At 46.1% G+C, this 19,802-nt stretch overlaps 5 protein-coding genes across 8 annotated transcripts; 3 read left to right on the forward strand and 2 right to left on the reverse strand.

Moving 5' to 3' along the window:
* Positions 1–962: 962 nt before the first annotated feature.
* On the forward strand, positions 963–2,613 carry BDCG_03620 (monocarboxylate transporter; the record flags this gene model as incomplete). The annotated part of the gene is made up of 3 exons (XM_045419258.1): positions 963–1,364; positions 1,455–2,100; positions 2,312–2,613. The coding sequence occupies 3 exons, from the start codon at positions 963–965 to the stop codon at positions 2,611–2,613; spliced, it is 1,350 nt and encodes a 449-aa protein (XP_045275617.1).
* A 189-nt stretch (positions 2,614–2,802) lies between these two features.
* Positions 2,803–5,544, reverse strand: BDCG_03621 (FAD binding domain-containing protein). Its single transcript, XM_045419259.1, has 4 exons — positions 4,823–5,544; positions 4,663–4,743; positions 4,446–4,594; positions 2,803–4,379 (listed from the first exon to the last, which is right to left on the reverse strand). Exons 1-4 carry the CDS (start codon positions 4,953–4,955, stop codon positions 2,907–2,909), a joined length of 1,836 nt encoding a protein of 611 aa, XP_045275618.1. The 5' UTR covers positions 4,956–5,544; the 3' UTR covers positions 2,803–2,906.
* Positions 5,545–10,089: 4,545 nt separating this feature from the next.
* On the forward strand, positions 10,090–11,970 carry BDCG_03623. 3 transcript variants are annotated; one of them, XM_045419260.1, is made up of 6 exons: positions 10,090–10,460; positions 10,545–10,710; positions 10,781–10,811; positions 10,905–10,974; positions 11,087–11,215; positions 11,334–11,970. In XM_045419260.1, the coding sequence occupies exons 2-6, from the start codon at positions 10,674–10,676 to the stop codon at positions 11,472–11,474; spliced, it is 408 nt and encodes a 135-aa protein (XP_045275619.1). In that variant the 5' UTR covers positions 10,090–10,460; positions 10,545–10,673; the 3' UTR covers positions 11,475–11,970. The 3 variants fall into 3 exon arrangements, with proteins under 3 accessions (XP_045275619.1, XP_045280535.1, XP_045280534.1); XM_045419262.1 differs by having other exon boundaries at positions 10,119–10,460; positions 10,663–10,710; positions 11,334–11,899; XM_045419261.1 differs by having other exon boundaries at positions 10,119–10,710; positions 11,334–11,899.
* Positions 11,941–17,547, reverse strand: BDCG_03624. Of its 2 annotated transcripts, none has more exons than XM_045419263.1 (7): positions 17,021–17,547; positions 16,293–16,910; positions 16,055–16,212; positions 15,894–15,987; positions 15,581–15,809; positions 13,146–15,499; positions 11,941–13,077 (listed from the first exon to the last, which is right to left on the reverse strand). In XM_045419263.1, the coding sequence occupies exons 2-7, from the start codon at positions 16,480–16,482 to the stop codon at positions 13,010–13,012; spliced, it is 3,093 nt and encodes a 1,030-aa protein (XP_045275620.1). In that variant the 5' UTR covers positions 16,483–16,910; positions 17,021–17,547; the 3' UTR covers positions 11,941–13,009. The 2 variants fall into 2 exon arrangements, with proteins under 2 accessions (XP_045275620.1, XP_045280536.1); XM_045419264.1 differs by having other exon boundaries at positions 12,095–13,077; positions 16,293–16,915; positions 17,021–17,510.
* A 274-nt stretch (positions 17,548–17,821) lies between these two features.
* BDCG_03625 (uncharacterized protein) lies at positions 17,822–18,979 on the forward strand (the record flags this gene model as incomplete). The annotated part of the gene is made up of 2 exons (XM_045419265.1): positions 17,822–17,856; positions 18,244–18,979. The coding sequence occupies 2 exons, from the start codon at positions 17,822–17,824 to the stop codon at positions 18,566–18,568; spliced, it is 360 nt and encodes a 119-aa protein (XP_045275621.1). The 3' UTR covers positions 18,569–18,979.
* Between the last annotated feature and the right edge of the window lie 823 nt (positions 18,980–19,802).

Here is a 19,802-nt window from a genome sequence, read left to right on the forward strand (position 1 = left end):
TTACTGCTCTTGTGATATATTATTGTTCATCCGACTGTAGACGTTCCTTGGTAATATTTGCAATACTTCTTTTATCCTTCTCTTTCTGTTACTCTCTTTATATTTAACCATCGATGGATATATGTATTCAGCACTTTTCTCTCTTTGTATTTTCATTTACAAATTTGTTTGTTGAAAAAGTCACTGTAATCATCACATGAAAACCCCCAAGATTTCATCCCTTCCTGTGCGGTGTCCCCCTTTTATGTTCCGTTTTGGTGGAGATGGATACTGTAAAGGTCGCAGTTATGGTTAGTAGTATTAGATGAAATGCTGGTACAGATGGACTTTAACTGTTGTTTCTTCTCGGTAAGAAATGGATTTGGAACTTCCTGCCACGGCATTTAAGCGTTTTCGTGTAGAGCCACAACTGTTGATTGGGATGATGTCGAAGAGCACAATTACCGATTCATCATTCCAGAGGCACAGCAATATTTTCCCGCTCCGCTGTGACCGTGAGTAAAGGGGGGAAAGAAAGGAATATCTCTTGTAATGTACTTTCTTTCCTAACACGCCCAGCACAGGAAAGATTAGGAGGTTGGCCGAGTTGAACATCGCCGGGTCGTCGGTCCGACAGCCAAGCGGCGCTTCGGGTGTTTCCTCCCCATGCGCCAGACCTCAACGACCTCGCTAGCACGTTACAAAACGCCGAAGAGGATTTGGGGCAGCTGTGGCCTGTCAACCTGTGTCAATTTTCAAGTTCTCGCGGTATGGGTCGCGGCTATCGCCGCCCTAAATCGCCGGTTTCAACAGCGGACAAGATGTTGTCCGGTGTACGCGAGTGTGCGCGAGCGGGTCCGATATGAATGGTGAGAGACTCCAGGTATTACCGTTTCACTTGATTTAGACCGTTGGATCTATGATAAACACCTCAACAATTCTCTCAATAATTCAGATCTATACAAAACCATCCATAGCATACAATGTCATCCAGCCCAATCCCACTGCAACCATTGGGGACCGATAGCCCTCCCTCGAACGCGGCAGTTCAGCGAGACCAAGCATCGACCACGCGTAAAGGTCGGCTAGTGGTATTAATATGCTCCTTTCTTGCTGTCATCATGACCATAGGGCCCAATCTCTCCTACGGGGTTTTCCAAGAGTACTATGTGACGAGCAGTCAATCACTCCTCCCGCCATCGCAGGCGCAAAACAGAGCTTCTGTAGCTCTTGTGGGCACTCTGGGGGCGGGGCTAACATGGGGAGGCTCAATTTTTGTTAACCCATTAATGACGAAGGTCAAAGGGAATTCCAATCGCAAGATTGCAACGGCGGGTTGTGTTTTGATGAGCTTGGCTTATGGTCTTGCCAGCACCAGTAACCAGGTAAATACTATGTTCTCTCCGTTGCTGTAGTAGCATGTATAGAAAAGAGATTATTAGTTCTGTTTGCTAATTTGAACTTCAATGATTGAGGTATGGCAACTTTTATTAACCCAGGGCTTCTTGTATGGAATGGGGAGTTCAATGCTCTACTTCCCGATTCTGAGTGTTGCTCCCGAGTATTTTGACCGCCGCCGCGGCTTAGCCATGGGGTTCATTCTCAGCGGCGCAGGTGTAGGGGGTCTTATAATTTCCCCCATAATTCGCGCTCTCTTGGATTCTGTTGGTGCACGATGGTGTCTACGAATTTTCTCCTTCGCAAACTTGGTAATCACCTTGCCCATTGCCCTTTTTGCTCCTCCGAGCCTCAGTGCTACAAGACGGCCTACTTTGGTCAATATGACCTTGGCCAAAAAACCGGCATTTGTCCTGCAGTCTATTGCTGCATTACTTCAGGCCAGTGGTAACTTTGTGCCAATGACGTTCCTCCCGGAATTCTCCAGCGTCGTTGGCTACTCAGCATCGTTTGGTGCGACGTTGCTGGCAATCAATAACGGTGTGAACTCCGTATCTCGCGTCCTCATGGGCCATACTGCGGATCAGCTTGGTAGACAGAATACACTTGTCCTAGGAGTCATTGGCAGCACGGTTAGTGTGTTGACTTTGTGGCTTTTCGCTGCCGATGACGGCTCAAAGGCGCCATGGATTGCGTTTATTGTACTTTATGGAATACTAGCTGGTAAGAAATCTCTCCTCTCTTATTTCCTTTTTTTTTTTTTGGGGGGGGGGGGGGGGGAGGCTGCTATTCTAGAGCTAACAGATGGGGGTTTCATAGGTGGTGAGTGACAGCCTCTCATACATAACATTGCTCGGATACAAAATCGCTTCCGTCAATTGGTATCCTCTCTGACAATCTTAACTAGTTACTCATTTACTAACCATACGTTCAGGCTACAATGCACTCTTTCCAACAACCATTACGGAACTATTCGGAGTCCAAGCGTATACCTCTGTCAACGGCTTTCTCTACTTCATCCGCGGCTTGGGTGCGTTATTCGGCTCTCCCGTTGGAGGTTTGATTTTAGGAAACTCCAGAGTTCCCACCCCTGGCCAGGACAAATCACAAATCCTTGGTGACTACCGCAAACTTATCTGGTACGACGGTGCGCTCCTCCTAGGCTCGTCGATGTGTGTGATAGGGGTCCGCGGATTTGACGCGCTGGAAAAGCGCAGATGGATTTGGAAGGCTTGATTAGCCAGGGATATTATATCTGGTCATCGTGGGCTAAATTTTTATAATTGCTACGTGAGACTACCTAGAAATATCTTGACTAACCTTTCGGATTTTGCCATACTGCTGACTTGTTAGATCAAAACCGCTTGGATTAACGGGAAATGGGAGAGTTATGTCGGGTAACATTGGACTAGACATCAATCCAGGTCTGGAAATACTTCTCAAATGTCAACATTATGTTTCTTCTCAGTTCAGATTCGTCCTATTTTCTAGACTATCTATTGTGTCATCCAGTGTAAAACCGGAACTATCTAATATCCGAGAATAGACCTCATCACGTCCATCAATTTAGCCTCACACTCATCAATGTTAGCCATGCTCTTATTTGCTCTCCAAGCCACAAATCGATCAGGGCGCACAAGGACAGCACCTGATTCCTCAACTCCTCTCAGTTTCTCCCACTCAAAGTACACATCCTCCCAGTCCGCTCTGAACCCAACTGAGTATGCATTCACTGGGACATTCAAATTCTGAGAGACCTTCTCTGATGCTAGTTTCCAGAAATCGCCTCCAATTCCGGTGAAGAGGGCAAATGCACGATGCCCAGCCAGATCTATGGTAGATATGGGCTTTCCTGGAATAGCACTGTTAAGCCAGGCGTGAGGCAGGCGACAACCAGGATATGTGCTGGGTTCGTGATAGAGAATTTCGTCATCCGCTGCACGGCCAGTTTTCCGATATGGGTGCGGCTCGTCGGCGTCATAGATCGCTGACCCTGTATAATGCTGGCCCATCTCGATTCCCAAACCATGGAATTCGTGACAAGTGTAGTTGATTGCTTCTTGGAACTCACGGCGAGCTTTACTCCCTTCTGGACCTGCGCTTGACAATCGCTTGAGTACCTGTCTTCTAATCTCTACCTCGTCGGGAAGCGTACCCAGTGCGCCCCAAACACGAAAATGTTCACGGAATGCGTCGTTGGCGCGGGTTATGACGGATTCACCAACAGGCTGCCTCTCTACCGAGTAACTGTCGAGCAGGGAGGGTGATGCAAGGCCCTTGTGCACATAGGCAATTTTCCAAGCTAGGTTGAAAGCATCTTGGATACCGGTGTTTGACCCCAGCCCATTGAAAGGTGGGTGGCGATGGACAGCATCACCCAGACAAAATACGTTCCCGTGGGAGTATTTCTCGGCTACGGTCTCATTAATAAACCACTTGGACACATCAATGATCTCTGCTGGCGTGTCGTCGCCAATGAACTCCCGTACTCGTTGCATGTACTGTTCTTTTGTTGGATTTATATCAGGGTCGCAATTGGGGCTCGTAAAAAGGATGAACAGCCATTCGTTCCATGGCTTTACCATGCGTACAACGCCCATCCAGCCAAAATCTGGGTGTGCGCAATCAGGCTGCATCACCCAATGAAGATTTCCATTTCTATGCTCTAGCAGATGGGAGAGGTCGGCTTTAACCAACACATTAATCGCGAGCCCCTGGCCAGGTTTGACTTTCAAGGGGAGATTGAGCTGCTTCACAACCTGGCTACGAGCGCCATCTGCTCCAAACAAGTACTTGGAATGAATTTGATATTCCTGCTTGGATACCTTATCTTGCACTGTTGCAGTAATGAGGCTAGCTTCCTCGTTCTCAACAAAGGACAACAACTTCGTATCAAATCGTACCTTGAAGCCCTTCGAGGTGGCGTGACGGATGAGGATTGGCTCCAGCAATGTTTGTGGGAGGTCAATTGGCCTACAAGGGCTTGCCATCTCATACTCGCCCTGAACTCAGCGTTAGTGAAGTCCTGGCAAGCTCCTAGTTAAAAAAGCAGAAGTGATAGAGCACACCTTTCTTTTCGGATCGTTGCCCCAGGAATATATTCGCGCATATTCTTCACCAGCCATGCTATGACACCATCTGTTGTGGAGCATACACATGTGGTTCTTGACTGCTACCTTGGTCGCCTCTTGGTCTAGGCCAATATCTCGGAGGCATTCTAGCGGTCAACGGGATATGTAAGCTTCTGTGTTTTCCCAAACACTTGACCCGTCGAGGAAGACAAACCGAGAGTGGCCATGTTCGTGATGTGTGCCCTTGGAGTATCAGCTGTTCCGGGAGCGGAACTGACCATAATGCCCTTGCATCCTTCAATTTGTTAGCTGACCTTCGATATAGATGCACCTAACAGTGATATCTCTTTTGTGATGTATGTTTTAAGATGTACCATAAGCACTGAGAAAGCACGCCAACGCTGCCCCGGCGGGCCCTGCTCCGATCACCAAGAAATCTGTTTCGACTGTTCCATTCCTCTTAGAATGGCCCTCATGCTCAGAGAAACCATGCGCCGCACCCTCCATGATATTTTCTAAACTGTTCTAACACTTGGCTTTCCTGTAGCAAAGAATAATCTCAATAGTGCCACTGCTATTTGAATGAAGAATTCAACATCCTGCGGGAATGGATGAAAAAAAATGTCGCAAAGATATTGCATCATTCCATTCACCAGATGTTACAAACTAGTTGCTTCTTATATACATGCCTCTGGACCGACAGTCACTCATAGCGGCCGTCGCCATGCTTATTACGAGGCACGAACAGGAAGAATGCGGTTATTGATCTACGTGGCCGTGACACTCGAACCGGTCGGGCTTCATTATCCATACTCCCTAATAGCATATCTTCTCATCAATCCCAGCAACTTGTGCTTCGGTTGTCATTCTCGTAGTCTCTTGGCGTAAGCCGTAAGCCTTTATTACTGATCTGATGCGCGATGGAGACCAATCAATCTGCATTCCATGATCCACGACATGGAGAAGAAAGAAATATTAACTTCCGAAGCGTACGGAATAGCGCTGAAGGGGTGCTAAACCTCGGTTAAAATTAAGCTGAACCTAATCCTTAGTTCTCACTCCGGAGCCGCTTAAGAAAAGGGGTGGGGAATTGATCAGTCAAGAAAGCCTCTGTAGAGGTAGGTAGTGTCGCTTATTTTGGAGACCGAAGCATTTCATATTTTAGGGGCGGGTCAACAATTCTTCCGAATTTCAGCCTCCTTCCGATGCTAAACTCAATGCTGAAGTTTAGATTTCTGCAAACAAAAATCTTTGATTTTGGATCTGTAGGAAAATTTTCTGAAAAACAATAGCCATAGTTCGAGGAAGGTGTTGAGGGATTATAGACAGGTTAAATATTTCATCAGTCGGGGCTATGGATAAGTGTCGGGATTCCGGGATTATAACTGTCGGAATGGTATCTCGGATGAATATGTCGGAAACATATGAATCTTATGTATATCAAGATCTGCTTCTTATATTATCCGTACACTATCTATTATATCTAATTCCATACAAAAGATAGAGCTATTTATAGTAAAACAAATGTCCGAGCCAAGAGAGCTAGCATTAGCAAGTATTAGACGAGTTTTGTAGTAAGCTGATGATAAGAAAAATAGTAGTAATATGATGTTGGTGGCGTTCATAAGTGTATGACCTCTTATTCCCCGACACACCCCCTTCAGCGAATGTAACATGTAAGAGGAAGTGTAAATGAAGCTGCAAGGAAATAGTCAAAGAAGGAGTGTAGATGAAACATTATTCTGCTTGCGCATTGATGATATCCGATATATCAACTAGGCCTAACATCTTGACGAATTCTGTATGCTTCTGGCGTGGCAGAGCCTTAGTGAGGCCATCCGCTGGCATCTGGGCCGTAGGCACCCAATCAACTGTAATATCGCCGGATTGGACACGTTCTCGGATTCTTCGCGATGTGGGTGTTTTTCGACATCTGCCCAGTGGGATAGGATGACGATATCATCCACGTAGAAGAAGACAATTAATCGATCATTAGAGAAGAGACAGCGATCCTCTGGCATAGAGGTGAAGCCTAGCGTTCTCAGTGTTGATAACAGTAAAAATAGTATTAGGAAATAAATTTTGAGACTTGTAGAAGTCTGAGTGAGAATGAGAATGAGAGAATGCCTCCTTGATCATTTGAAAAGGATTGTTTTTGGCATTTGCAACTGCCACAAGGTGGGCAGCTCTGCGATTTCGGGTTCGTGTATGATTATCTATCGCAGCTGGATGAGTATTAATATCAACATTAACGTTCCGTGTACGATTAGCTATCGCAGCTGGATGAGTATTAATATCAACATTAGGACCCATATCAACATTAGGGCCCGCTGGCCCTGGCGTAGGTTCAGGCGTTGGATTCGGTGTATGAGATCTAACGTGGGGACGTCTAGATATTTGATTTTCTGCACTAGATAGCTGGCAGGGCTTGCAAAGCTTGGTGGTAAGCTCGTCCGCAGCGTTTTCTAGATGGGTGATTTGAACGCCAGTTGCATCATTTGCAAGCTTTTGTATGGCGATTTTTGATGGATGTCCTAATCTCTTATGCCACGTAGACTGAGTAGTGATAGAGATCTTAGGTTTTTGAGAATGTTTTGTGCGTATTGGCAGGTTAGAAGAAGGATTTGTAGAAGTTGAAGAATTTGTACTGCGTAGATATTGATTTTTTAGTGTGTGAGGTGTGGTAGCTGCAGCCGCTTCGGTGGTGGATTTTTCCGATAGAGTTGAAAAAGCAGCTATTTCACTATATTCTGTAACTAGCAACTCCCCAAATACTTCAATGTGTGCAAAGATGGTATTATCTGCGCGTTTTTGCAATCTGAAGTCTTTTCCATCATAATAGATGCCACCTATATGGAAACATGGTTTCCATGTGATGATATTTGTATGGAAATTCGGGATATAAGCTGTGTTGGTGAGGTTGACATTGAACTGCTTTCCTGCTTCATTTATCATGATAGTTCTAACAGTTCCATAACCTTTCTACTTTAGTGCTGGAATCGCCTGTATAGACTTCCGCGTTCTCGTTCGCAGGGGTAAAGGATAGGAAATGTGTTCGATTATTGCATATATGCTGCTCCGCGCCAGTATCAAAGATCCAGGAGTTTTGGAGGTAGGAGCGAGAATTTGAAGAGTTCATCGATATTTTTCGGATCTGCAGATCAATAGATTGAGGATTGATAGATTGGGGATCGGAATCTGATATCTTAATATCTGTAGGTTGCTTCAGAACCATTCCTCCTAGGACTGCTCCATCTATCATATCCGTATTCGCGGATGAATCTCTAGATATCGCACGATCAACCCGTCTCTTCAATTCTTGGTTCTTAAGAGCTTGATCGATTTGAGCTCTTTTCTCCCTGTTTTCCTCCCATCCAGGTGGCTTCCTTGAGGGATTGAGATAGTAGCACTGGGCGTATCGGTGACGGGCTCCGCAGATGCAGTTTCGGAATGTTGCTGATGATGAGGTATTTTGCTGAGGTCTTCCATTAAGGGTAGCAAAGGTCATAGGTTTATCTCCTTTGAGAATACCCATTTCCCTATACCATTCCTTGAAGTCCTTAACTAACTCTATCAAAGATATGACATCTTTGTCACGTCGGACATCCTTAGCCCAAGCTTGTGCATAACCTGCATCAATAGCTAGATTCGCATTTAAGAAGTCTTTCTTCAAATTGAACTGTCCAGCTATATCCGCCTCTTTGATATCATCCTCGATGAGAGACCAGTTGTTTAACCACTTCTCTATACCTCTATTTTTCGGTGCTTTGCAGAGATCGTGATATCGGGTTCTCACATCATCCTGATAGTCCGCAGTTGTGGGGGAGAGTCGATCTCTTTCACATCATCATCCTTGCTGCGTACATGTTGTAACTCCGTGGCATCCACTGTTCTCCATATGACATCTCGTATCTTTGTCATACCTTCATTCATCTTCTCATATTTCATATATTTGATTTTCCACACAGTGACCTTGATGTCATATGCTATCTTGGCCTCCGCGGTGGCTTCTTTTGGACACTCAGGTTCCAGAGGTTCTTCTAGTTCAGAGAAGATATCAGGTTTATCGAGATTGATGAAGTCTGATACCTTCTTGTCCTTTGCATATCCTAGCATATGCCTGTACCAAAGTTTCCAATCTACAGGAACACTAAGGTGAACAGTTGCACTAGTCATTGTCTTGTCTGTCATATCGGTTTATATTTGACGGATTGAGGAATCGGTTCAAGTATTTTGAATGATAGATATGATCGGAATTCGAGGTGTATAACGGACGAGTATTTCGAAACGTATACGGGTGAGGTTCAATCGTCTCAGTTCAAATGATAGTTATCTATTTGAATGAGGATTGGGATCGGTGTTGCGCTTCTATTCAGATGCTGCTTGCCGGGATTTGGTGTATAACGGTCGAGTAGTTCGGAACGTATACGAGTGAGGATCAATCGTCTCAGTTCGAATGATAGTTATCGGGATTCAGTGTATAACGGTCGAGTAGTTCGGAACGTATACGAATGAGGGTACAATCGTCTCAGTTCGAATGATAGTTATCTATTCGAATGAGGATTGGGGTCGGTGTATCGCGCTTCTATTCAGATGCTGCTTACCGGGCTCATAACTGTCGGGATTCCGGGATTATAACTGTCGGAATGGTATCTCGGATGAATATGTCGGAAACATATGAATCTTATGTGTATCAAGATCTGCTTCTTATATTATCCGTACACTATCTATTATATCTAATTCCATACAAAAGTAATATGATGTTGGTGGCGTTCATAAGTGTATGACCTCTTATTTCCCGACAATAAGGGATTACAAGAGGAAGATAACAGGGATCACCAATTGTGATTTTCCAAAAAAAAAAAAAAAAAAAAAAAAAAAAAAAAAAAAAAAAAAAAAAAAAAAAAAAAGAAAAAAAAGAAAGAAAAAAAAGAAAACAATAGTTTAAAAGGGATATATTTTCTCCTAATATTAATTTGAGGTACCAACAAACTCTCTGCTATCCAGTAGCAACTACCTCCTTGCACACACAACAGAAATCGATATAAGCTCACTCGTAGTAATATTTATGAAAGCCCCAATACGACTAAATCTAACCCCTATATCAGCACCATGTTCAGGACGATCTTTAGATTGTGCGTTGCCCCGATTAAGGAACGTCTATCAATTGCCACTGTTCCTCTTTCCAGCGTGGTGTGGGAGAGGCGCGAAATGATTCTCATATTGTTATAAGCAATAACTTCAAGATCAATGCCAAGGCTGAGATTGAATTATGCTTAAAATTAATGTTCTGTGCCAAGTGGAGCAAGGCTCCACTCTCCGCACTGGCCCATGAAGGCTATCTCACCAAGCACGGGCTATTTCTAGATCCGGTATGTACATGTACATGTACTGTATGTTCCAAGAAGGTTAACTGGTCCTCGCGTCATGGATGGACGATATCCAGGTCTGATTGTTGGATGTCAAAAATTGAGGTAATTGTCTGGAGCGCTCTGGTTGGCTGGGAGAAGGAGTCCTTATCTTATCTTCGGTTGTTAGTTATCAGAAAAAAGAGGGAGAGAGAACCTTATCACAACGATAGCTTTGCCATTTTGCCCCATTGTTATAACTAGAGTACATATGTATCTTTGCTAGCTGATGAGAACAAGCGACGTTAGCTCATTTGATAACATGGATGCCTTACCATGGCAGCTGCTACCTTCGAATACCACTTATCGCAACCGCGGTTCTTTCATTGACTGTCACATCTTCTATGTTATTCTAAATTAAATTGGGGTTTGCAATTCGCCCCCCCCCCCCCCGGTGCCGTTCTTTGTTTCACTCTAACCTCACCTCAAAAAAAGCCTTCACTACCACTATTTTCTTGATCATAAGAACAATAGACTGTTCTTGGGAGGAAAACTCTGTATAGAAACTCCTTGCTTTATCTTGTTGAAAATCCACTTTACTCTAAGATTCTCGGAGAGCCCTGCTCACCTCCACGGTTAATTTCGTAGCCCTTCTCCCGCACAAGTGAGTCATAACTAGGAGGAGTAGCAGTAGCACTATAAACTATTACCATTTCGCCCTTACCCATTACTCAGAAGTTCTCTCTAGTTTCGGAGGCCAGCATTATACCTACGTACCACGATTTCACTTTTGGGCCAAGACAGGTTTTGGAGACGCACAGAGGACTCGCTAACTACAGAAGCATTGATTGAATCGACGAAGTTAGACGCGACAAACATGAGTGGACCACCAGTTGTTTCTCATGGCCGAGGAGGTATGACACCTGGGACTGACTGTGGGAGTCATTTGAAACATTATTAATTGACATTCGGGTGCATTAATAGGCCAAGGAAATATCAATCCAGATCCTACCCAGTAAGTAAATCAATATTTATTGTATGGTCCTCTTCAAATGCGATGTTTCTGCAGCAAACTAGGAAAGCACACATTGTCTAACATCCAAAACAGATATGTGGATGCCGAGATCACTCGACAGGGTCCGGAAGGTGATCAGGGCGATGGAGCCTATTCTGCCGGTGTATGTACCGCTTTCTCTACATCTTTGTGTTTCCAATTTCCTTGTATCGGCTTTTCATCTTGCCCAATATAACATTTTCTGGTCGCCCAATTAATCCCCTCTTTCAATAAAGCGCGGTGGAGCAGGTAACATTGGTTCCCCGGGTGTCCGTCCAGTTTCAAGCGAAGTACATGTACATGACACCGATATCGTTCCCGAGCTCGCAATCCTCCCCTCTCAAGATGGTGACTATCATACTGGGGTAAGGTTTATATGATATTCCCCACCTTCCCTGTTACTATGAAGAAACTGAAAGACTGCTTGGAACCAAAAATCTCTAACCTGATCTCTCCTTCTATTGTGAATTGTTCTCTGCACAGCGTGGTGGCCAAGGAAACGTCCATACCCAGGAATCCAAGGCGAGCAGCGGCAAGAAAGGTAGGGAAGAAGAGTTGAAGAAGAAACATGCAGTCGCGGAGGTGGTTGATAAATTGAAGAATAAGTTGTTACGAAAGAAGTGAAGGTCGGTTTGCTGTTTGCTCGCTGAGTTGTTACGATTAGCCATAACTATATGAGGGCGGGAGTAGAAGGGGAACGGGGTGAGCATTCTGTAGCTCATGAGCTGTAAATGGCAAGTTTCCCTCTAGCAAAATTCCTCGTGAAAGCCAGGAAGGAATGTGACAAAAGGGGGGGAAAGTCCATAATTTGTATATCGTTTTTACCCCAAGTCTAACAAACCGTTTAACTATCCGTATCCGATTCGAGTTCTCCGGGGGACGAGAAATTAGAGTATGAGGGAGCATACACAGGTTCCACATAGGGGGAAACAAAAAAATTAATTAGATGAAAACATAAAAAACAAAATAAGATATGTCAAGTGGAGACAAGTATGAAAAGAGAACTCTAGGGATAGTAGCTGTAGAAGCGGTAGCAAACAAGACTGGTATTTATATTTGTATATATATTATTATTTAAAGAAAGCTACATACGGATTGAGAGTTAGCTGAGACAAATCAACAAATTTTGGCTGCGGGGCCTATGTAGCTTCTTTGTGAGATATGAAACAACAAAAATAAACCTTTCTCCGCAAAAAAGGGAGAGAGATATCCGTAGTTTATTGTTAGGGGAATTGTGGAGGTAATCTTGGTTTGGCATCAAAAAATATTGATTTCTGTTATGTTTTGCGTACATTGATTGATTAAAAAAGAACAAAACAAGGTGCTCCCTGCCCACTACCCCTCAACCCCTACAAATAGGGTCTGTCGGCCCCGTTTCGGGTGTTTATACCCATTCAAATTACAAGTGGCGCGAACGCTCCTAGTCCCCCTCCCTGACTTGCTGAGATAAATTGAGAAATAGAACATAACATCTCAAGGAAGAGAAGAGGGAAAACAAGGAGTCAAAATACTGAAAAGAATATTGAACAGATTTTAGACTCGAATTCACAGAGAGTGGGTTATCAAGGAGAGAGCAGGATGGTATAAATTTGGCGGTAGGAAAGCAGGGAGAGGGAAAGCAAAATGAGATCGATAGGCCACGAGAGCAAACTGCAAAACAAAACGCTATAATTGAGAGGAAAGAGAGAACTAAATTGGGTAATCTTGTAGGAGAGTATGTGGTAGTAAGCTTCAAAATGAGATAAATCAAAATAGAAAATAAAAATCGAAAGGGTACCTATGACAAAAGGAACAATCCAAAGGTTCTTGGATAGAGAGTTCAACACGTTCGAGTGGGAATCAAATTCGCACGGATATTGGTAGAAAAAAGAGTCGAGTTGAGGGAAGAAAGATTTGTATGAGTTGAAGGGGGATGATTTCAGAAAATATTCGGTCAAAAATATCAAGGTGATTACTCAGGGAATAGTTTACGAGGCATAGTTTGGGGGGGGAAGGAAAAGAAAAAAGGGGTATAGAAGTTGTAGAAAGCAACAAAAACAGAAAACGAGAATAGGGGGAAAAAATAATGGAGTTACGGAAAGGAGACCTTCGTCGTATTCTGACGTTGGAAATACGCGAGACGCATGAAAACCGTGGAAACATCGTTGAGGACAAATTGCCTAAGATTCCATATTACCTGTCAATTCGGCAACACGAGCCTTAATGCGTGCGACTCGGGATTCGATTGCTAAAAAGGGACAGATTATGATTAGTTCTACTTCGACTGAGGGGAATTTGCCATTGGGGATAACTTACTCTCCTCCCCACTTGTTTCTCCATCATCAGTCTTCTCCGGCTCATGGCTTCTCGACGGGTGGTCATCGACATGGACAGCACGTTCGGCAGCATTTTTCCGGATTTGTGCCCAGCGGTCCTGTAGGGGCAAGGGTTCATCCGAGATTGATTTATCTTGGCGCCCGTGACCATTAATAGGTGATCCGGCCTGTTTGGCAGCTGGGTGTTGGGCAGGAATGTCCCGTTCTGGGAACTCGTTTCTGATTGGTGTATCCTCAGGAACAAATGCAGGCTGGTCAACGAATGGGGCCTGGTGGTCGAAGGAGGAAAATTCCCGGTCGGCTTGGGCCTTCTCGTTGGTGTCCACTCGAGAGAGCGCATCGAATTCACTATCCCTGCGAGTCCACGGTGGGCCATCGTAACCTGTGGCGGCCGGCACTGGTTGCACCACGGGTTGTGGAGCCTGTTTCGGCTCCTCAGTTGCAGGTGGGGTAACTGGCTTGGACATTGTCTGCGCAGGGATTGACTCCGCGGTCTTCTTTCGTCCAAGCCCAGAGAGGCGGTGGGCAGCAGGTGCCTTGGTAGGTGAGAAGGTTGAAGTCTTTGCAGCCTGTGCGGTTCGACCTTCAAGGGCAGCTTTGGCGGCAGCTACAGCAGACGTCTCTACCCCAGTTGGTTTCATGGGAGGCTGCTCCGGCTTCTCAGCCTTCTTACCAAACATACCCTTCAGCGTCGTATTTGCGGCCTTCTTCTTCAGTTTCTTGGGTTCCTCAGTCGAATCCATGGACTTCTTGCTGCGAGTCATTTCTGGGGATTTCCTTCCGACGGAAGCTGGGGCAGTGGGCTCCGCTACAGGAGTAACTACGGGGTGCAAGTCTGACGCAGTGTTTTTGGAAATATCAGATTGCTCGGCAGCGGGGCGCTGATCAGCCGCTTCTTCCTTTGGAGGAACTGCTTGCTCATTATCTAGACGAGGGCTGGTCGAATTAAGAGAGCTAGCTTGGACGTGGCCATTTGCTGGCAATTGCAGTGACTCTGCAGGAGCACCCGTACCAGCAAGACTGTTTCCAAGATAAGCCGCTCGCACTGCATTTTTATCGTAGTTGTTAGCCCACTTCATCGCCTGTGAGACTTCAGTCATAACAAGCGGCTGCAGCGACATCACGGAGTTGTTCTTTGAATGTCCCAAGTCTTCCGACCTGTTGCGTTTTTCTGACGCTTGCTCCTGCTCCTGTTCCCTGTGCTTCCTCTGAAGAGCGGCAGCGGCAGCCTGGATCCTAGCGTGCTGGTCTGGGCCAATGCTCGTCTTGCTCATTGCTCTTGTGCTGTTGGCCCGTTGGTAGGGTTCTTCTGCAGTGGATATCTTCTTTACGGAAGATTTGCGTCGTGTTAACCGTCCTTTTCGTGACCTGAAGCCGAAGAAGCTTTTTTTCTCAGCGATATATGCACCAACTTCTGGCTCAGGAGCAGCACCCTTCACTTGTTCCTCAAGCACAAACCACTTCCCTCCTGAGATGGATGTTTCAATCAGAGCACACCGCCCAAAAACTGCCTTTCTTTGAGTTGGTTCCTCCCCTGACAGACTGCTAATCCAGACCCACCAGAACGACGCATCCAAGTCAAGATTGGTTATGCTTGCAAGTTCGCCCGGTTCAGCGGATGATTCCTGGTCGAACAAACGTTTATGCGATTGGGAACTTTGCCCGCGCACGGTTTGAATGGGGGGAAGGACTTTGTCGGGGGGTAGGAGGAAAGGCGGACGACTTCTTGGCTCATTTTCGTCAGCAAATCCAGAGGAAAGGAAATCAGCCCAGGAAGGTGTGGTCGGTCGACCAAGATCAGCAGTGCGAGAGTGAGGAGCCGACCTCAGACCCAGTGGTCCGGTTTGTTTCGACACTGTTCTATCTCCATCCTCGTCACCATCACCCTCTTCGATAGTGTCGGTGAAACCCAGATCCTCAAATCTTGACCAGGATGGATCACGAATAGGGCCTGGGCCCTCTTCTGCTGCTATAACATTGGATTGGTTGGTTGAGGATATGCATCGCAAAACTCTACGGCACTCGTCAGTAAGTGCTCTGACAGGATCTTCGAAATTCGAGAACTTCTGTAGGGCGTGATCGCTATCCCTATATTCGAAATTCTTGGCACGTCGTAGTAATGCAAATGGTGTCGGGGAGACAGTGTCAACGATCATTACCACCTTAGTCGATTCCATCTGAAGCAGGGCGGGGGTTTCTGGGGGGTATTCTGTGGCTTGAACAAGGCTTTGCAACGAGATCGGAAGGGCAGAAATGCCATTGGATCCGCGAAGGGAATCAGGAGATAGAGAACGAAGGTAAGCAAAGAATAAGTGGCTTGTCGCATCCGCCGCACTATGCAGAAAGCAAAAAAGAAGCCGTTAGCCAAATACATCGAAAGTAGTAGGAGCCTCGTGTACAATCTGTTTCAATTACCTTGCCCAGTTCTTATAGCTTGATTCAAATCCATTGCCAGTATCAACGTGCTCGAAAGCCCACCAACCAGCATAGCGCGAAAGTTTGCGGCCTCCAAATCCGTTGGTTTTTCCGTGAGCTGCAACAGCAGACATGAGGTCGAAGAAGTCGAATATAATTTTTGTTCGAGCATCAGATTCAACACTTAAAGGGATAAAGGTGGAAAAGGCGTCGCGGGCAAATTGGGAGTCTATACAAATAAGTCAGTTTAACCTAGCCCTGAGACGGTGCCATAGTAGGCAAATTCAAGGGTAGATGGCGGAAAAGGAATGACCTTGTTCGCCAACTTTGAACAATTCGTATGCCTCCCAGGTTACCACCCCTCCAGGCAATCGACTCCAACACCATTTCATAATACTGCAGAGCACCTAGAGGTATTCGAAGATATCAAATCAGTTCTCTCCTCCACGTGCATTCTGAGGGAATATCACGCACCATAGGTTCAGTCAACCGCAGCTCCTGGAGTAAATGTTCTCCACGAAGTGGAGCTGGCCGCTCAGGAGGAGGGCTGAAGTAGTGTCGAATGAAGGTTCGGGCTGAACTTGGGTCCGAGCTGGGGCGAAATGGGAGGAGGAGGAATGGAATTTCGAGTCCTGGGAAGCAATGTAGATGAGCATTTTTGACCGAGTTTAAATTGCATTCTTCATTGAACTGTGCATGTGTATATACGGACCTCTTGATTTCAATTCGACCGTGCATCCATGTAGCAGCTCTTGGATCTCATCTGGGGTTACTTCCGTACGGAGGAAAGCATCGGTCCATTGGGGCTTCTGAGGGATATCCTGACTGACGCCATTGTGCTTTGCCTGTTTCTTCGAGCCGCTCGCATCTCTGCTACGGAAAACCCGCGAAAAGAATGACATCTTACGCAGGAGCCGTTGACAATGCTAGATGGGTAGGTATTCGGTCGGTAGATTGGTATTGCGAGGTCAGGTAAAATCGCAAGGACGAAAGCTCTGTGCGACTTTGAAGCCCAGGGGTCCTAGATTCCCACAGGTACCACCAAGCAAGGTAGATTGTGGTTGAAAAGTGTTGCGACCAGGGTTGATCAACGCTCCCTAGAGTCTCATCAAGCAACAATGGTTTGAAGACCAAAGGCCTGTCTTGAAGGCGTAAACTACAAGTAGGGAGGCTGCGAAAGGAATAAAAAAGAAAGATCAAAAAGTAACGAAAATATGTCGGAGAGGTCGTGAGAGAAGTTCGAAAGGCGGAAAAAAAAAGATGGCGAGAGGTGCGAGTTTCAGGGGTAGGGTAGGCTCAACGGCGTAGAGAAAGCTTGACTAATGAGGCACTGAACTTTTGAGGAGAGGCTCACTATAGGTCAGCCACGGTCACCAACCGACAGAAGAATAAGAATATTGAGAAGAGAGAGCATGTTAAGAAGGCTATCTTGCTCCATACCTTGAGGTAGTCATGTGCTGACAATAAAAATTGCAGGCGAACAAGTGGGTATGCAGTGGGTTGTATGGCCTCAACAGCAGCCGTTTCAGGTGGAATAGTTTTCGTCTCTAAGTGCCTATGCAGCGAATAGGAAGAAGAAAAGAAGGGGGAAAGAAAACAAAAATAAAGGTGACCAGCATGCAGAGAAGTAGAAGAGGGATAGAGGGATCAATGAGGAGTAAGTAAGGAGCGTGTTCAGGGGACTGTGGAAGCACCCAGTGAAAAGGTCGAGAAGAATGCGGCTCCCGATGGACTTCCAGTCGGAATGGAAAGAAACGAAAGCGAAGACAGAAGACAGACCAACCGACTCTGGCTAGGGGGACACACGGGAGAAGAGAGAAGAGGAGAGAGAAAGGAAAAGCGAGATACGAAGACAAGGAGAGCAAGGGATGGGGAAGAGAGGGAGAGAGAGAGAGAGAAAGAGAGGGAGAGAGAGAGAGAGAGAGAGAGATGGAGGGTGAGTTGTGGGAGAGAGAGAGAAAACGCAGCCAGCGGAAACACGTTGATGTGGAAAAAATAAACAAGACGGCGCTGGGCTGGGCTTGGCCCGGGCGCGTGTGTGTCTGCCCGGCGTGTTTGGTTCAGGGGCTCTCCCGCCACGGCCCGCTACCTCTACTACCACGCCCGGGCAGCCATTCAACGGCCTTGACAGCCAAATCAAGTCTGCTCAGGACTCGAGAGTCGAGAGCGAGCGTTGAGCAGCTCTGGTCGGGTCCGGGAGACTGGTGGGGACTCTGGGAACTCTGGGGACTCTGGGGAATCATGCCTCCAGCTGCTCAAAATCTACTACGATTCAGGTATGTTATCCCATTGGTTGAATATCTACTCCAATGCCAGCCTCTCCTCTCTATTCAACGCCGTACGCCACACAGAGTATGTTGTCCCCACCCCCAGTTTTACCCCCTTTTTATTTTCTTGCACATGGGTTGCGCTAAAAGCAGAGATTTCTCTCTCCGGGTGCTAAGTCATGAGGATCTAATTTGTCATGTCCAGACATATGCATGTAGATAAAGCTTGGAATGCTTGTCTATATCACTAACATCCCTACCGGGTATATATCTAACCATCCAGGCACATCACCTCAAATTCATTTTCAGCCTACCTCCCACATGTCTCTATCTGTAACCGTTGACAGCGATCAGGGCCCTTTACATACCCCTGAATCCAATTAATACTGTTTAAAGATGTCTGTGTCACCACCTCCCTGCTCAGCAGTACGATCCTCACACAGGTTGCAAGGGCCAACCTACACCTAGGCAAGAAACGGAACAAGAAGATGGAGTCAGAGGCCGGGTATGCATGCAAATCCAACTCTACCACCAGGGTCAGATCCTCCATTCCCATATTCCCGGAACCGAGGAGTCTCCCTGCATACGGAACACTCACCAGTCAAGCCTAGAGGCCGACGGCGCCCGTAAATTAATTTGGCTAGAGCTGGGTAGAAAACGCTCCGGCCAGGACGGCGTTACCTGCCGGTGCATGCCCGAAGACGGACGGATTCATCTTTAGGGGGACTCAAGGAAGCTTTCTCCTCCATCGCTTGGCCCACGCTGGACCCTGGCTAAGGCGGTTGAGCACCATAGAACTATGTAACATGCGTTGAATGCCGTGTATCCCAATGGTACGGGCCCGAAATCTTAACCTCTCGGGCCGCCTCCGAGAAATATTTACATTATACGGTACCCATTAACGAACCGATCAATTAATGTTTGTATTCCTTGGATCGAACGAAAGTTTAAAAATTAAAACAAAAATAACGAGGAAAAAGAAGACAATCCAAACCAATTCCCAAAAACCGCCGGAAGAAGAAAATAACCAACTAAAATACGCCCAATTGAGCCAGCAGCCAGTAGGGGATCAGCGCGTCATGGCAAATTTTCTCAGCCTGTCGTCTTAATGTAGCGTGGGCGTGCCTCGAAAAAAACCAAACGAACTCTCCTTCGACAAGCCTCAGGCTATGACGGGGATCGGCTCCAGAGGAGACTCCACCGGTTGTTGTTGTGACTGGCCAACTTGCTTGACCTTGCATGGTACACTGGTTCTGTTGAAATCACAGATAGCTCTATATATATACATATCTTTGGCCACCCTTTCGACTCCCTTTCCATTGCCTATTCATTTATTTTTTTCAGCCTTTTCATGCAATTAATTGACTTTCACACCGACCAGCTCCATGCTCTCAACGACCAGATGCTCCCCACGCTGTATACAGGAGTGCACCACGCCATGGGTTGCCCATACTCAGCGCGCCACATCCGACAATTTCTCCCAAGATGCGTGTGATCCTGAACAAAATGAAGCAAACAAGAACATCCATATATCTAGAAAGGGGAGAAAAAATAATTTGCAAAGGAAAGAAGAGTATTCTGAACCGTGAACCATTTGGCAAAGCCATGCCTTCAGGAGTAGTATCATCATTCAGGCCAACGCTGCCAGAATCTACCTCCTCATCATGCCAGACTTTCAGAAAGAAACTTCACACTGCCCCTCCTGCTCTCTCCAAACAACGCGCTCTAAAATTCTTTACCTTTCATGGTTATGCCTGACTTCTTTGCTAGAGATGCATCAAATCAGGCAGAAATATCAATCACAATCACACAGCAAACAAGCAAACCTACTACATGATAACTACTACAGAAAGATAGTTCCTATTCCACAATCCCGGGTCCAGGGGAGATGAATGGGCTACATACTGTGCCTAAATAGCGCTCCGATTGTGTATGTACCCCGTTTCATATAACTT

The sequence above is a fragment of the Blastomyces dermatitidis genome (assembly GCF_000003525.1).
Source record: "Blastomyces dermatitidis ER-3 genomic scaffold supercont1.3, whole genome shotgun sequence".
NCBI classification, from domain to species: domain Eukaryota; kingdom Fungi; phylum Ascomycota; class Eurotiomycetes; order Onygenales; family Ajellomycetaceae; genus Blastomyces; species Blastomyces dermatitidis.